This window comes from Phymastichus coffea, unplaced genomic scaffold, assembly GCF_024137745.1.
Source record: "Phymastichus coffea isolate CEN01 unplaced genomic scaffold, Cenicafe_Pcof_1.1 PCOF00085, whole genome shotgun sequence".
In the NCBI taxonomy this organism is placed as follows: domain Eukaryota; kingdom Metazoa; phylum Arthropoda; class Insecta; order Hymenoptera; family Eulophidae; genus Phymastichus; species Phymastichus coffea.
Window position 1 is genome coordinate 312,219 of NW_026706896.1, and position 17,890 is coordinate 330,108.

The 17,890-nt window shown below is 32.8% G+C and overlaps 2 protein-coding genes across 2 annotated transcripts; one reads left to right on the plus strand and one right to left on the minus strand.

Annotated features, from left to right (window-relative positions):
* The first annotated feature begins 2,108 nt into the window (after positions 1-2,108).
* Positions 2,109-9,796, plus strand: LOC131668956 (REST corepressor 2). Its single transcript, XM_058943466.1, has 10 exons — positions 2,109-2,854; positions 3,211-3,279; positions 3,350-3,424; positions 3,509-3,723; positions 3,836-4,015; positions 5,209-5,310; positions 6,072-6,160; positions 6,378-6,552; positions 6,885-7,199; positions 7,279-9,796. Exons 1-10 carry the CDS (start codon positions 2,755-2,757, stop codon positions 7,372-7,374), a joined length of 1,416 nt encoding a protein of 471 aa, XP_058799449.1. The 5' UTR covers positions 2,109-2,754; the 3' UTR covers positions 7,375-9,796.
* A 75-nt stretch (positions 9,797-9,871) lies between these two features.
* LOC131668955 (uncharacterized) lies at positions 9,872-17,573 on the minus strand. Its single transcript, XM_058943465.1, has 10 exons — positions 17,287-17,573; positions 15,240-15,401; positions 15,045-15,154; positions 14,095-14,966; positions 13,204-13,984; positions 12,711-13,131; positions 12,513-12,652; positions 12,285-12,439; positions 11,821-12,210; positions 9,872-11,759 (listed from the first exon to the last, which is right to left on the minus strand). Exons 3-10 carry the CDS (start codon positions 15,129-15,131, stop codon positions 9,884-9,886), a joined length of 4,722 nt encoding a protein of 1,573 aa, XP_058799448.1. The 5' UTR covers positions 15,132-15,154; positions 15,240-15,401; positions 17,287-17,573; the 3' UTR covers positions 9,872-9,883.
* Positions 17,574-17,890: the final 317 nt, after the last annotated feature.

A 17,890-nucleotide genomic window follows, 5' to 3' on the forward strand; every position in this document is an offset into this window, starting at 1 on the left:
TCTTGTCTCTCTTATAGTAGCAGTACTAGCAGTGATATTCAGGCCTGAATTGTGCTGCTCTCTCACCTCAAGCTACATCTTTCCTGAACTATTTGATCTTCTATAACCTTCTCTAATTTACAAAGCCTTGTTATGTGCGTTGTAATGCAATTGGTAAATCTACCTTTATACTTATTAAAAAGAAATCACGTACACATAACTAAATCAAATTAAAAAAATATATATATATATATTTAATATTTTAGCAGTAGGACTAGTTTTCAATGTAATAAATATAAATGCAAATCTAGTTATAAATTAAATAGACTAGGTACAATTTGAAATATGCATTGCTTATATATAAAAAGTCAATAAAAATAATTAGAAATTCCTGGAATATTTGTAAATTGTATCTTGATAAAAAAAGTGGTAATATTGTACATTTTCAAAGTGTTATGTTATGAAAAACATGATTATGACATGGCTTATTTTTGTATATTATTTATGTAATTTTGAAAACATCTACATGTTGATTAATTTTCTTTGCTTTTTGCTCGAATGTCTCGAAAAAGAAATCTTGATTTATTAAATTAAAATCAAATTAGAAATAGTGAAAAACAAGATTGGATAACTACCGAAATGACACGTTAGGTTTTTTCAACGTACATTGTATACAGAAGCTGTTAGAAACGTGAAAAGAACAATACATGAGTAATTTCTGTAGGAGTAAAAAATTTTTCTATAAGAAATACGATCTTTCTTGAGGTCTGATCGCAAAAGTACATTAAATTTCAAAGAAAATCACGTGAAAATGAGAAGATAAGCGATTTCTAAAGATTCTCAGATTAGAACATCGGACGACCGTAGACAAGGCGCTGTGTGACGTCATGCAGCTTGCTCTCATAGCTTAGCTTTTAACAAGGTGGAAATTCAGCGTCCAGAAGCGTCCACACGATTTTTCCGAAAATGGCCGCTATTTGGCAATCATGAATAAATAATTAGCAATGTTCATCTTTAATTATGTTAAATAGAATTTGAGCTTTTGTAAACGCAAATATAGTATCAAACAAATAATAAAAAGCATTAATACATGTTAATATAAATGTTAATATCAACTGGAAATGATATTTAATTTGAAGTCGTTAATAATGAAAAATTAATCTGCAATATATTTATTTACTGTATGATAATATGAAGGAATTAACGATATATTTCCATATGTAATGTAATCAATTGTATTAGTTACTGATCGATTGCGTTAATACGAAACACGTACATTTTCTTTTTATTCGTATAAACCTCATTTCAACCAATTTTATGGTATTAGCCATTGAACAAGCTCTTGAGTCGCTGCGAGATATGTTAACGTTTTTCTTTGTTTAAACAAAACCCAGAGCAATGAGTATTACATATGTATATATGGCGAATGTGTGTGTGCATGTGTGTGTGTGTGTGTGTGTGTGTGTGTGTACATTTACGCAATTTGCATTGATATAATTTTTTCATCCACTTTCGAGAAAGAGTAAAAAAGAAAGGTGCGATGCGCATTGACCGAAGAATTTAGTAAACGGTTTAAGCTCGGGCGAGAACATTTTATAATTTAAGGCTTTTGACGTTTTTATAAATTGTCATTGAAGGAGCATCATGGTAGCAAAATATACTTAGAACATAGAAAGATTTCGCGAAATTTAGCTTTCAACCAATCAGATGTTGGTGCTGAAGCCAACGTTAGTGACGAGTCATACCATACAGAAGCGTGATGCCGATGGTTCGTCGATTCGCCTTAAAATGGCCGAATCGGAATGACGTAAAATTGACGGTCATTACGGACGTTAAAGAAATTGTTAATTTTATTTTGGTTTCAATAACAGCAACATTGTAGGTATTTGCAGTTTGAGTAAGATTTTTATATCTATAAAATTAGTCGATAGATATATAAAAATCGTTTATTGATCAAATTAATATACAATATTCAAGTTTTAGTTGCATTCTCCGATAAAGCTCTGTGAAAGGCAAAAATAATCAGTTAAATTGTTGAAATACCGTCATCATAAAATAAAAAAAACTTTAAAAAATAAAAATTTCGCTAGAAAATCAAACTTTGCGGAGATTGAGGGCGTTGAGGCCAATTGTTAATTAGAGACAGACGAATGAAGCCAATAAATAAAGTGAAAGCAAAGCGGTTTTAGAACGGTCCCGGAAAATCCAGAGCCATCGGAATAGAGCGAAGGAGGAGAGGGGAAGCGGAAGGGGCGAGAGTAGGCAGATACTGCAGGCATCCCCATGCGCTGTCTCACTCTTTCAGACGCCATTGTCTATGTATGAGTGCAACGGTGTGCGCGGCTGTCGCTTGGAACTCCCCCTCTTGCGTCGACTTAGAGCGGCAGTGCGCGCTTGGTACTCTTGGCAGCAGCAGTGCAGTCACTTCTTGTTTAGCAGGTGGAGAGCATATCTGCTGTGTGTGAAAGTGAGAGAGATAGGTAGTCAGTCACTGGCATCGGGCGCGCGCGCTATAGTGCCGCGGTACGGTCGTGCGAAGCACACTACTGCAGACCAAGAGGCGAGTTGAGCGTTTCGGTCGTACAGACGGCGTCGTCGTCCAGGTTACATTGAATACGTACTATTCGCTTGGAAGTTGTCACAAGCGGCACCACTACGGCGGCACTCGTGCACGAGCGCCAGGCGGGCCTGCAGCAGCCGGACAAGAAGCAGCGGGGCCGCCAAGCAGCGCCAGGCAACAATACCAGCAGCAACACCAGCTCGAGCGGCGGCAGGATGGTACTCGCCGAGAAGAACTCTGAAAACGTGAGGAATGGGCGCAGGTCCCAGGGCCCCAGTCCCAACGGACAAACCGAGTCCTCCGAAGACGACGAGTGTGAGTCGACAATCATAAGCTTTCTTTACCCCCTTGCGAAAAAATGCTTTTAAATCTCACTAGATTAATCAAGCTTGCTACTCGTATGTCGTCCCGAGCTTCGTGCTCGCATTTTTTACGATCCGCAGAATATTTCGAAATCAGACTCTATCAAGCTAAAGTGAAAGCACAGCCGCGTGCCCGAGCTTACCGAGCTATCCTTGTTCCGTCTTCGAACGGCGCGCCCCACTTTCTGCCCCATTTTCTTCACGATATTCATGCTGTTGTACTCCTTACCCAGGCATAAGTCCTTTCTGCATTGAAATTCCCATTATTTTTTCTATATTAAGCACCTAGACAAATCTTTTTATTTGCAGTACCAGCGGAAAAAATCCGTGTTGGGAGAGATTATCAGGTTATTGTTCCTGAGCTGGTTCCTGTAAATGGTAATGCTCTTTCGTTATATTAATGTCAGTTCTCTGTTAAATTTCACTAATAGATAACTTATATTTGAAGATCGTAAACTGGACTCGTGTCCTGAGAAAGCATTGCTTGTCTGGTCACCAACAAATGATATTTCAGATCAAAACTGTAAGATTTTTTAACATATGACTTATAAATTCATTGTTTATTGTGTTCTTTTTTTTTAATAAACATCACTATTTCTCTTTCTAGTGGATGAGTACATCATATTGGCTAAGGAAAAATATGGCTACAATGGAGAACAAGCATTGGGAATGCTATTCTGGCATAAACATAATTTGGAAAGAGCTATCCTTGATCTTGCAAATTTTACACCTTTCCCCGATGAATGGACCGTCGAAGACAAGGTTCTTTTTGAACAAGCTTTTCAGTTTCATGGGAAAAGTTTTCACAGAATACGACAAATGGTAAGATTGCAATTGAGTTTTAATCATTTAAAGAATTATTATTGCAATGCTTTTACATATTTCTCACTAGTTGATATTGTTGCTGATGGCATAAAAATTTTTGTTCCATTAGCTTCCTGATAAAACTATTGCTAGCCTTGTTAAATACTACTATAGTTGGAAGAAATCTCGCTCTAAAACTTCACTCATGGACAGGCAAGCAAGAAAGTTGACAAGTGGCAAAGAAGGAGAAAATGGAAGCGAAAATGGAAGTGAACTAGCTTCAAACTCAGAGACCGAATCTGAGGAAAAAGTAAGCTAGCCTCAAGTTTTTAAAATAGTACAAAATCATTTTGCATGCAGACAGAGTGTATGACAAAACATTCGTTCATTTCATATTTTTTCTAATGATTTACATCTGTACGTAACTTTCATTTATCCTATGCATTTTTTATTTAACATCATTTCATTGTCATTAGTTATTGCATTGCATAACATTATCACCAGTAGAATGTAAGAGTATGAATTATACCATATTTTTAAAGATATTTACTAAATATGGACTTCTCTTACATTCTGCATCAAGATTTTTTGAAGGAAGTACTGCTATATTTTATGAATCTATATTATTGACAATATGTATGTACTTAATTTCTGTATGGCATTTACTTCCTTTAAAAAATTGATTTCTACATACATGGTTAACTGGATTGGCCAAATATACTCTTATCAAAATTTTTTTAATTGCAAATGGGACGAGTTTCCAAAAATGTATCCACACTGCAATTTGTTATGAAATTGTCCATGCACAAGGTTTTAGAGTTTATTGTAAAAGGCAAAATTGAATTAGGTTCTGTTTTGTTGAAATTATGTTAATAACATAAATTGGTTAAAGTTTATACAAGCTATACCAATAAAATCTTAAAATTCATTCATATAATTTCATTGTAAATTTTCAAAACATACTGGAAATAACAATATAATAAAAATCATTCAGGTTGCTAATATAAGCTGCAAATATAAATATTGATATTTTTTTATTATTCAATGTGTATCGACTGTACATAGAAATAAAAATTTGATGTCTTTTTCAAAGTACTTTGTGAACTACAAATAATTGAATTCAAATTTCAATGTAGCATTGAATAAGTTTTGATGTACAAGTAGTGTAGTCAATATTTTTGATGTGTTAATAAGATTAGTATTACAAATTTACGAAATCAATGTATACTGCTAGCCTTTAAAAAGATGTATCACACAAATGCTTAGATGAAAAAGATTTTATACTTTTAGAAATAAAAAGCAATTTGGAAAAAATTAACATCTGAATGATTTTTATTCTACATCTTCCCTTGATCATTTGTCGATGTTAGATGTCAGAATTGCACATTTTTAATTTTCTCATGAAAAGTCTATTTGTTTTTTCCTCATCTGCAACACACACTTTGTCAATATAAAAGCTTTGATTTACAAAGAGAAAAAAAGTTTGGGTATGGAACGTTCCAGAAATGGACGATCCACCGCGGAATTCGTCGTGGAAAGAACCAGGGTTCGCCAGGCGACGACGCCAGGGCTTCGTCCGACTCGGAAAACTTTCCTCAGGTTCAGGTATCTCAGACTAGGCCTCATCATACCAAAACGAAAATACTACTCTTGCGTAGTCATTATTACTTTTACTTTATTTCTTTATGGACATGCTTGGCCACGTTCTTCAGTATTAACACTTCAACACCACACATACTCGTACCAACGATTCCATGCACCAGATCAAAATTCAACCCTGAAAAAGTAGTTGTTTATATCAAACTGAAACCCTTTTCCGTTTTCAAACACGCCGCACACATCTCCAAAACTTACTCAGCTTAGAGTGCACTCCTGTAAATAATTTCTGAATGAAATACTGAGTGACAGTTAATTCAAGCGAGCGAATTATTTGGCACCTTTTCCTGCCTACTTGTGAAATAACGTTTGATCTCATGAGATTCGCGCTTAACTTTTCTTTCAACTATTCTTGCATTGTCATGATTATTTTACGTACGAAAAGCTGTCAGATAGTAATTATAGAATTCAATTCAGTAAGAGAACCGAATGACTATTTGTGTAGCATCCAACGATCCTTGGGTGAGTAAAGCAATCTGCAAAAGTGCTCATACCCACGTATGTACATTCGAGCTGTTGTAAGTTACACGATAAAAAAAATCCCTTTCGAAGCAAAGAATCAACTGATTCGTTGACTTACGCAATTAAATGAAAGCGTAGGATGAGACGTATATAGTCGGGTAATTATAAACGAGTGTTGGATTTAATGATTGGGGGAGGGGGTTGGCTAATTAACGCAGAAGTTGAAATTCGCTCGTTATATGTTGTAGGGCTCGTGTAGCAACTGCGGCGTTGCTTGTCATAGCGTGCGTGCTACGCCGAAGGGACACACGTGTTATAGCTGCTACCTGCATTGGAGGTCAGTGGACACACCTATGTATTTTCATTCTCCATTTCAATAAAATCGGTACTGCGATTCGGGGCGCTCGAGTTGCACGTAGACAGATATTAAATTAGATCATTGGTGTGGCTCCAGCCCCCTAATCGCAATCATAAGAATAAATAAACAGAAAAGAAAAAAAATACAAATCCGAGATAGCGCAAGAGGTCGAAAGATAAATGTACATTTGTGACAGGCGCACGGGGGTAACCCGACCGCTGAGCTCGATGCCGGGGCGTTCGAACAAGCGCAAGCCTCCACGCGGACTGGTCGTCAATCACGACGACCTGGCCGCATTGGCCGGACAGCCCGGCCCGGCCAACCAGATCCTGCAAGCTATTGACACTGAAATCGTTAGTCTCAAGCGACAAGTACGTTATTAATTGTATTCTCTTATCTTCCACACACAGTCGTCAAATATATACCTTTGCAAACTCGAATGAACCAAATTTACACATCGTGTGGATACATTTTTCTTACTTTGACAACAGCTGTGCTTTTATTTGCTATGCCTCTGTACGGCGCTGGATGGATGTTCTTTTTGCTTGTTTTTTTTTAAATCTAGCTGTTCAACTAATTGTTAAAACTCTTAGATCTATTTTTCTCTTTTCAATTGACATTTCTCATGTCTCTGAATGTTAGCAAGTAATTCAAAAAATCAAAGCCTCACGAAGAAGTTGACAATACTCTTGTTCATTCGCAGATTCAGACGAATAAGCAGCAAGTGAGCGCACTCAAGCGCAAGACAACTGACGGCATCGATGAGTTGCGACCAAGTGAGAATGTCAATCGTATATCGTCGCGCTGGACTAACGACGAGCTGATGCTGGCAGTACAAGGAGTACGCAAGTACGGCAAAGACTTCTCGGCCATCGCCGAGGTGATCGGTACCAAGACCGAGGTGCATCTGCGCTCTTTCTTCATTAATTACCGGCGAAGGTACAATCTCGACATTGTATTGAAAGAGTACGAGGCGGAAAACGGCCCGATACCTATGGACGACGATAAGGACGACAAAGTAGGCTCATCAAGGCATAATAATAAGAGTTCATCGACAAACAACTAATGTTTCTCATTTCCTTCTTATCTCGTTGCAGATGGAGGTCGACCCACCAACAAACTCGGAAACAGCTGAAGCTTCACAAAAAACAAAACCGACAGCCACAAGTACAAATCAAACGTCGGCCAAATAACACACGAGTATTCTTAATGTGGCGAAACGTATTAAGCAAAATTAGTTTAATTATTCTTCAAGCTACATCGTGAGGCTCTATCGTCAGGATACGCACATTTTATATTGAAATGGCCGTTACGTTTGTTTGTCTATCCTGCATCCAGATAGCACAGAAATTTTGCAAGCTTCCAAATCTAAGATTTTTAAAGTATATCAAAATTATAAGTATTTCATCTAAATTTCACAATGTAAACGTGCGTGAGTGCCATGCCTTAGACTTCATTAGATTGGCTTGAAAAATGTAGGATTTTTTTACACATTTTTGTTTTTTTACCTGAGATTGTTAACAATCGAAAAAGTTGAGATTTACAAGTGTTCTAAATATGAGTAAGATTTTTTTCCTGCATGTTTATGACGATGAACAAATTTTTCAATTATCCGAATGTACATATTAATGACGTTTTATTTAAGATAAAAATAGGGATAAATGGTTGCAACAAAAAGTTTTTTAAAATTTGTTAATTTAATTGATGATATAAGACTTACAATTTTTCACGATTTCTAGTGTAAATGCAGAAGTCTAATGTTCTCTCGGCAAGTTCAGTTATTAGATAAACTTATTACCAACGAGAAACAGACTTCCACTTGTTTTTTAGTGATAAAGTGAATTTATACGTTGTCCTAGTATACATACTTTGTGTACATATATACGCGCGCCCAGACTAAATGTCGCACTGATATGCTATGTGTGTATGTGCATCAATTCGTTTCATAACTGCGGAGTTTTCACACAGAATGATACTATTTTATTGTTCATCTCACTGGCGAAGCATTATCGTTCGCAAACACTATGTATATTATCAACGTTAAAAATAGTCAAACTCTCAAGCAGAGTAATTTATAGCGTTCGGAAACAAATAAAATTTAGAATAATCTCCATCACCTGCAACTTCTATGAAAATAGTATCGAATCACTTATTCGATACAATTCTAATGTTTTAAACTCTTAATGCTCTTAGTATTTTAATAATTTTGCATATGACGAACAAATCAATACATTAAATTTTGTTTATTTTATGTAAAAAATTATGAGCAAAATAATTATACATTTTGAAAAAGTATCTCGATAACAATCACTGAAAACTATTTTTAATGTCCTGGAGTATGTACAGGAACATCATGGTATCGTCACGTGCTGAACCGAATCACTATTGGATCATCTATTAATTATTTTTGGAAAATATTGATTTTTAACTATCAAAAACTCCATTAGCATACACGTAGAGTTAGTTTAATCATAAGCTACGGCGGTATATAATATTTTTTATTTGATGTTACAATTGAAATGTACAGCATAAAATTCGTATCGTTATCATATGTAAAGAAACTTTCGTATAAGAAAATTTATTTTAAGATAATTGCATTTACGTTCAATGCTAAATTGTAACATTTCAATGCATAATACGTAGTTCAAATTTTGTTTATGTCAAGTAATTTTATACTTTTCTACGTTCATCATATAATATAAATAATTCAATACTAGAAATGTGCGTTATAAAATGCCATTATATATTGGAAAATTCACAATTTTCCATCTATTTTAACGTATCGATTTATGTTCATAAGCGTTTTATCTTACTCAAAATTACAACAAAATTGCTTCTACAAATTTATCTTAATAAACAAATGTTTACTTAGATTTTTTAGTTTCTTCATACTACAGCAATACATGCATTGTACATTATACATAATTTTTAATTTAAATGATATGAATTGCTGAAGATATGGTATATGTGTTATGCAGTTCAAACACCAATTAGACTCAAATTGTGAATATTGTCTATACTTTTGAAATGAAACCAAACCAATAGTATTAGTGATTTAAATTAAACTAGAAAAAACGTTCACGCTTCATGTTTTATTAGTGATAAATTAATGGCAGCTTATTAACGATACCAAGTATATGTATTCCCAGTCCTAACTTTTCAAACCGTATGCTACATTTTCTCATCCCTAAACAAACGAGTATACGAATAATTATAACAAAGTATTGGAAAACAATTTTAATTTTGAAAAATATATCTAATTGTGTACAGAGAAGTTCAACTATCAGAACGTGAGTGCAGGATATTTTTTTGGTTTGAGAACTTATTGAAAATTATATTATATTGAAAGCAGCTACAAACATCACATGTAAATCAATAAATCATGCATTTTAATGAATTGTTGAGTCTAATTAGAAAAGTTAATGCAAAATCTGTAAAAGCAGTCATTTTCCATATCTTATGGCTGACATGTTTGATCAGTGCTTCATTACATGTGAATTGAAAAAAAACAAACTAGTTTTAAAAATTGTTCAATGAGTTATACATATATTTTTTAATAAGTGAAATATAACAAATATTATTACACTATACTGCTGTTTTCAATTATTGGCTGAAACTTAAACAGTTAATTGTATAAATTATACAATTGTATAGCGTTTATTTATGATAATAATAAATTCAAACATAATAAAAATGATTTGATCATTTTATTGTAGAATACCGTTCATTTACAATTTTTAATTTATTAGCTAGATACTCTTCATCCCTAATGCTCAAAATATGTACTAGATTATCAGTATGGATATTCATTTTTGTTAACAAATTACGCTTAGTATCAAATATATTATCAATAATAATTTCATAAAATACATCTTTGTTACAAATTGTTTTGACAAATTTTTGCTTTATAAAAAATACGATGTAGTTTATGATTTTTGACTCTTCTCTGTAAGGAGATACATTATTATCGTCGAAAGGATTCGTTATATCAAAAGTACTCGAACGCTGTTGCACAGTAGACAAATATTTCCCAAAAAATTTGTTAATCTCAATATCACAGAGCTCACCGATTATAGTTTTTTCTGACACAATGTTTTCCAATATTACAAAATATATAATTTGATCAAAAATTCTCCTAGTTCTCAATTTACAAGTTAAAATGACATCGAGAACGCTACTTCGAATCATCTCTCTTATATTAAAAACCTCATCTTTCATAGCAACTAGTGAAACTAACAAAGGCATTACTCTACATTTGGTATTCAACTGATCAAAGTTACAAAGCAAAAGTTCTAGTCCCTTGGCAATTAGCTGTCTCGTAACTTCAGGATAATTGAAATAGTTAGACAGTACAACTTTTTCGTTTGTGATAGATGAAACGAAATCTTCGAAAAGATCGTATGTTTCGGATCCTCTCATCGACATGACATGAATAAATAACAGTAACTCCGATAAATGAATCGTTCGAGTATATGTATTCTCTAATTTCGACGCGAATATTTTCAGTCTAGATATGTCCATATATTTAAAATGAAAGGTTTGATTTTTAAATGTACATTTAATCGATTCGTTTGTATAAATATTTATTGCTTCAAGAAAAACTGGGTGAACCTTTTCAAAATTATTTATCGCGAAATTGACACAAATCATGAGCAAATTGCGTTTATGACGTGGAGCGTACTTTAAAAAATTTATGCCGAAATCTATGCATTTTGCTTCCAATATAGTTTTTATTTCCGCGCCAACAATATTACAAGAAATGTATTCCACAAAGAGTTGCATCAACTCGTCGATGAATTCGAAAAATCCCGGTCGATTTTTGTCAAATATGGTATCAAAATTATTCTTCTTTTTTGAATCAATACTATAATTTTCTTCAAGTACAAGTTTAAATTGACGCGACATTCTTAAGAGTTGAGCTTCGACAGTGTAACAAAGTTTCTTTTGCTGAATAAACATCGCTCGTCGAGTCCAAAAGGTCCAAAGTGCTTCGATTTTCGCGTGGGTCTCCAATTTTTTTCTCACCTCACTTAACGATTTCATTTTGGCATGTTTCACTACTACACTCTGTACTTCGTCATTTTGCTTGTCAAATAAATACTGTAAAGCAGTCAAATAGCCATTCAGTCGATTAAAGTTGCTTGTAGATGCGATTTGACTCTTTAATTGATCGATTTCTTGCTCTATACTCGACAAACCAACAAGTGCGGTATAGGACTTTGCGGCCAAGTTTCGAACATGCGATATAGGACTGCTCATGTAAAATTGCAAGCAGTTCCTGATCTGCTTAACGTAAAGTTCCGACGCTCTATCGACAAGTTCGCAGCCACTAAAGAACATCATTGACAACAAGGACAAAATATGAATGATGTTCTTGCTGACTTGCCATTTGACATACTTTGCGCCGATTGGCTGACAACAAGCTTGTAAGTTCAGTAATATGTGAGCAGCTAGTTGAGGAAAATGCGTTGCGAAGTAATTTATCGAATAACCATACCCAAAATCCACGGATTTGGCGCCGATATTTTGACCAACAAGTCTTGAGACTATTGCTCCAAACAGCTGAACACTAGCGTTTCTGTAAATAAAAAGTATCAGTGAACTATTGGTCTTCTGCATAATTTTTCATAAATACATACCGAATTGTAAATACCCGAGATGGTATGTATTCGAAACAAGTTAAACAAATATTCTCAACATAGGAGCTCATTTGTGGTTGGAGCTGTTTATCCGCCACAAGAGTCTTTAAAAAGTGGAGATGCATAGCACAGGGATCGTCGTAATTGCTAGATTCTCTTTGCTCGACTTTGATCAGAGCTGAATCTCGTAATTTTTGCATTAGAAAATTCACAGCATAATGAAGTAGTGGTCTATCAGCTCTCGTATCGCTGGCTATAAGCTTGTGAAATAAAATTGTCAATCCAGCTCCCCTTCGCGTTAGATTTATACTCGACGAAAAATCATTGTTGAGCAGTTTTTTCAATTGATCCAGGAGTAGCTCTGCGTGCTGTTGATCTTTACTCAGATGCCTTTTTCAGTTAATAAATACAACAAATAAATGTTTTTCTGAAAAAAATGATCTATCAATAAAAAGATAATGTACCTGGTTAAGTTAGCCATAGATGCACCAGCTGATTCAATAACTCCTTTGTGACGACATTTCAATGATACCGTTACAATAAGTTCAGTGGCTCGGACAATCATTGACTTTGTCGCGAGTTCACTTTTCGCTATTTCAACTAATAGTTCACAAAGTACCTGAAAAACGCGTCGTGAACAATATTGATTTTTCCACTCAAATTATTCTGGAAAGCATGCTATTAGTTATTACCTTTAATGATCTCCAAATACACGTGATAACTATTTGTTGGGCAGGGGATAAGACTAATTCATCATATTCATAATTTATCTCGCTACCTTTTACTGCTTCATCGATAGCTAAACCCATTTCTTGAAAAGACGATGAATATTCTGCAATTTGATTGGTAACTTATGAAATTGAAATAATGTGACTTTTATTTAGACTTACCTGGATTTGAAGATTTGGAGGAAAATGCAAGCAGGAAATAATTTGTAGCATCTTCGCATAAAGTCATCACTTCTTTTAAAAACGTTTCAGTCATGAGCTGACGTTCTGGCCCATTAACGAAACCAGTCATCACTATAGCTGTGACAACTCCATAAAAAGGTGTGTTTTTGGTAGCCGCTTTCAAGACATCATGTTTCACTTGTATTAGTTGATGCACTGCTTCTCTGTACAAGAATCTCACGTAAGACGGACTTTCCTTTATCAGAGACTGAATTTTCATGTTAATCTTGGGTTTCAGATTCGTTTTATTGGCTGAATTCAAAACGAACCATTTTGTTAAAACTTTGAATAAATATGCTCCGCTGGCGGTTTCGAAAAATTTGCAAGAGTTACATTTATTCAATGCTGTTATGAAAATATCCTAAAAGAAACATTCGGGCCATTAAAGTACCACGAAATAAAAAATTTGATAACTTAATAAAGTTATACTTACACTCTTTTCTGCATCAGACAGTATATTGGGCTCAAAATAATCAATTATAATAGAAGATGAAATCTCTTGTATATCGTTAGCTGGATCCAGTATTAGCTTGAATAAAAGAACAATACTTTCTTTATTATGAAACTTCCATTTTCCAAGATCTGTCATTTCCTTTCGCAACACGGGACTGTACTTCATTGCCTCCTTGAAATTTGGATTTTTGGATAGTATACCATTAGCCACATTATCGCTGCACAACAACTGTAAGGTGATCTTGTATAAATGCAATCCGAAAATCTTTCGCTGATAACAAGAGCCTATTTCAAAACAGTCCAACAAAAATTCGTGAAACCAGTCTAGGAAACGAACAAGATCTTTCGAATCCTTTTGGACTGACGATCGCTTAAGAAAATTACTCAGGAAAATTTTGAAGTAGTTGAAGCTACCTTCCCTGAGGTAAGTTGTGTCAGCAATTGCATTAAAGTATAAAAAATGTTTTATCGCATTCACAGAATTAAAATACTGATCGTTGGATGAGATTCCTACTTCGTGACAATGTGCAGCAAAAGCGTTCAATCTTACAAACTCATCTTCATGATCCAAAAGTACTTGATTGTCGTAAGTAATTGGCAACGTTACTACATACTTTTTGGCGATTCGTAATAAATGCGATTTATACAGAATGCAATCGTCGTCGCAACATTCCGCAAGAAAAGGTACAATGTCACGATGTCGTTTTATTACAGGCTCGAGCCAGCATTTGCATAGAGTTTGTAGTGTGGCATACTTCTTCCTAAAACAAAAAAACATCATTAATATTTTATTCATAAGAATCTTATAAAAAACATCGCTTTCAATTCTGTTTTTTGAACAGTCCATTTGTTCAAAACAATTATTTCTTACTCTGTTTCCCAAGTGATGACGAAATTCTTTACATGAGCTCCAAAAGTAGCCTGCCAAACATCTTTTGTCAATTTGTTGCAAATAATTGTGTAGACTTTGCTACTTGCGCTACTGAGATGATTGAGAGTTAAACTATTATAAAGTGCCGATATAAATTGTGAGTCAGTCATCAGATTGATGTCTTCGAGTCCACTACAAATTGCAGCCAATATCGTATACTTCGTAACGTGGCACCAAGATATATTTTCGACGCAACTAGAGAACAAAAATTGCAAAAAACCATCGTATTTGTTCTTCATGACGTCCAAGTAGGCCGCAAAAAGTCCTACCACGTTGGCCTTGCAAATAGAGTTATCCCAATTCGAGAAAATGACAGATTCCAACTGCCCTTCCAACTCGAATGAGTTTCCCGACCACAAGTGGGTTTTTGACGATCTTTGCATCCACGACTGCATGATCTTGAAAGCGAAATAAGTGTACCCTGTGTACCTAATACAATGAGGATAAGCTATTTCAAATATAATTTTGTAAATCTCCTTGGAGCTTTTTGTACTGTCTCCCACTTGTAAAAGTCCACTGCAAATTATCAATTTGAATAAATCAACATTGTACACTTCGTACAGTCGGTTGTATTTGGTTATTTGATTTTTCTCCAATTTGAAATAATTGTACAGTTCATTTTCGAATTCAGTTGTTGAGGAAACAGCTTTTTCAAGTGATAGAAATGCATTGGATGTCAATAATATTGCATCGTTGCCGATTTCCGTATTCGAACAAAGCAAGCTAAATAAATCGACAAGCGTTGGCCGCCAGTTCGTTGCATCGCTTTTTTTTATTTTCGGATTTTTTCCACTTGTTAGACTTATAATTTCCTATAATTAATATTAATATTTTAAACAAATAATAATAAGAATAATATACATAAAGTAAGTAAAAAAATGTTTAATCACTCGAAGAGACTCCAAATTCGTTAAATTATTCTTTTGTTTTATGCTGCTTTTGTGTTTAGGTTTTATAGGTAAATGAACAGGCTCCATTTTGAAATTATATATAAAAATATCTACAAAATTCATAAATTTTACTTAATTTCAAATAAATATTTTTTTAATCTTGATTAAACCTTAAAAATACCATATAAAAATTACCATATAAAGACTTTTAAAAAATATCTTGGACATACAATATCATTTTGCCATTTTTAGTTTATTGTACTAGATTTTGATGACGGAAATATATGGAATGACCTTTTCTGAGAAGTTAAATCAGAGCAGCTAGGAATGTGACCTTCTTTGACTTGTTTGAAACTTCTGCAAACAAATTTTTTTAAGTTATTGATTTAAAAAAATTTTTAATTGTAAGAACTTATAAGCGAATTCTTTTTATTAAAAAAAAAGAAAAAATAGTGAAATTTAGGAATACTGTATGAGTTAAAAAAATACCAAAAGGCTTATAATAATAAATTGTTACAAAATCATTCAATTTTATGTTATAAAAATTAGTTAAAATTTGTTAAAGACTTCCAAACTCTTTCTTACCTTGGAACAACATTAAAAAACTAAAAAGTTTAATTGCAAAAAGTAATGAAGGGTATGAAAGATGACGAATAAACAATTTCATTTTTGAAATGTTTTATTAATATGATTCTATTGGATGAATGCTTATTAGAAATTACATTATCAATAAGGAACTTATATTAGTAGCTATTACTGTTGCTTTTTTTGTGGGAATTCCGGAACGTACCCTTCCTTTTCTAATCGATCCTTAAAAATTAAATAATCTCTTCTTTTATCAAAATGTTTTACCTAAAACCATACATGCTAGTAATAAAAAATAATTTATCATTAAAAATAAATTTAGTTATATAAATAATTCATACCCATTGAGAGGGACAAAACTTTTCATACTGTTTTCTGAATTCCTTACAGGAGTCTTCAGACTTTTTTTCATCCAAACATTTCCAATATAGGTCTCGATTACCCCAGCATACCTGCCGATCCTCTTTTGTCGGAAAAGACATCCTGAAACACAAAAATTATCAGACTAATCAAAATTAAATTAAATATATTTTCTAACACAGTAGTAACAATGTAATATGTTCATGTAATTATAAAAAAAATTAATTATTTTGCTTGTCTTCGCTTAATCTTATTCTTATTACTTTTAAATTTTAGAAAGAAGAATTTTGTATTAGTTATACCATCTTGAATAATATAAAATACTTACCCTATCTATTCAATAATTGCATTACGCACTGAATGAAAAATATTGTTAATCACATTTGCACTCTTTTATACATACACAATTAGAAATTAGATTGATTAATTTTCGGAACCTAAAATTCTATAGACAAACTACTTATGTTATTGTAATCATCATTTAAGATTCAATCCTGTAAAAAGGTAATAAAATATACCTACATATAAATTATCTTAAATATAATTTCATGGTTAATATATTCAAGTTTCATGTAAGCTATAAACAATTAAAATTTCTGTGATTCAGTAATCACAACCTATAAATAGATTCAAGAATTGCAAGAGAGCCAAAACCTTTTATTTTGATATATTTATTGTGAACATACCAATTCTGAAACAAACTATATTTAGAAAGAATAAAAAATAGATATTCAAAACTAAGCAAACTGAAATATTTGTGAATATTTTTGTTGTATATTGTGATATAATAATAAATTAAAATTTCAACGCAATTAAATTAAAGCTATCTTAAAATATTAAAAAAAAGAAGTCAAAAAAATAACATAACACAATCAAAACTATTCGATTAATATTTTTACAACACAGTACTAAATTAAAACATTGTTGTAAGATAATTGTGATAAAAATATTTTGCTATTAATTATTTATTTATATTGAAGCAAAATATTATTTTGCTTCATACAAATCTCTTATCATTGTTATATTAACAACAAATTTTTGATAAAAATTATTCTTACTACAACTATAGTTTTTGGAGTAAAATGTATTAAGTGATTTTTATAAAATTTATTATTTTTATTTTCAAATCAAAATAGAAATTTAGTAAGCAATTTAATCATTGTTTCTATGTTTGAACAAAACCAATGGATATTTAACTTTCTACATGATAATCATGCAATGATGAGTTAAGCTATTTAATAAGTTGATCAACTAATAATATTGGTGTAAGACATCCATATTCAAATTTACAACTCACCTATAACTTTAAATTGAATGATATCTTCTCCTTACAGGATACGTTAACATTTAAATAATTGTAACGAATATAGTTACTATTTTGTTATTTATTGCAATGAATAAATAAATTATTTTTATATCATTTTAGAAACAGCATTCAATGATTGGAATTTAGCAAACATTCACGATATGGCCATTAATGACTCTGATTAGAGTGATGAGGTTAAGCTTTTTAGAGCTATCGTACCCCACCAACACTAGTACAACCACCTACACAATCCAATTATACCATACACCATACGTAACATTCACCGACAATGCATTCTGCTGTACAGAGTACAGAGTACAGCAGAATGCATATATATATATACGAAAATAAAAATAAATATATGTTCCAAATTTACAGATAGAGTTTCTAGTCTACGTATTTTTTTATCCATGGTCGAACAATATTGGAGCGAGTATCAGATATTAATATTGTTCAAAAACATAAATTTTTGATTATTATCAATCAAGTATAAGTAAGTATAATTAATACAAAATATAGCTAAAGATTATAGAGAATATTAATTTATTACAAACCATCATAAAGTCGACATTATGTCAAGTAATAAATTTAAAAA

Bases quoted from the DNA above. Each gene is read 5' to 3' on its own strand.
- LOC131668956 (XM_058943466.1), top strand. From the start codon at position 2,755: ATGGTACTCGCCGAGAAGAACTCTGAAAACGTGAGGAATGGGCGCAGG. The intron at 3,724-3,835 runs GTAAGATTGCAA...TTGTTCCATTAG, and splicing joins TTCACAGAATACGACAAATG to CTTCCTGATAAAACTATTGC. The intron at 7,200-7,278 runs GTAGGCTCATCA...ATCTCGTTGCAG, and splicing joins ACGACGATAAGGACGACAAA to ATGGAGGTCGACCCACCAAC.
- LOC131668955 (XM_058943465.1), bottom strand. From the start codon at position 15,131: ATGGAGCCTGTTCATTTACCTATAAAACCTAAACACAAAAGCAGCATA. The intron at 13,132-13,203 runs GTAAGTATAACT...TGTTTCTTTTAG, and splicing joins TGTCTGATGCAGAAAAGAGT to GATATTTTCATAACAGCATT. The intron at 12,440-12,512 runs GTAATAACTAAT...CGCGTTTTTCAG, and splicing joins GTATTTGGAGATCATTAAAG to GTACTTTGTGAACTATTAGT.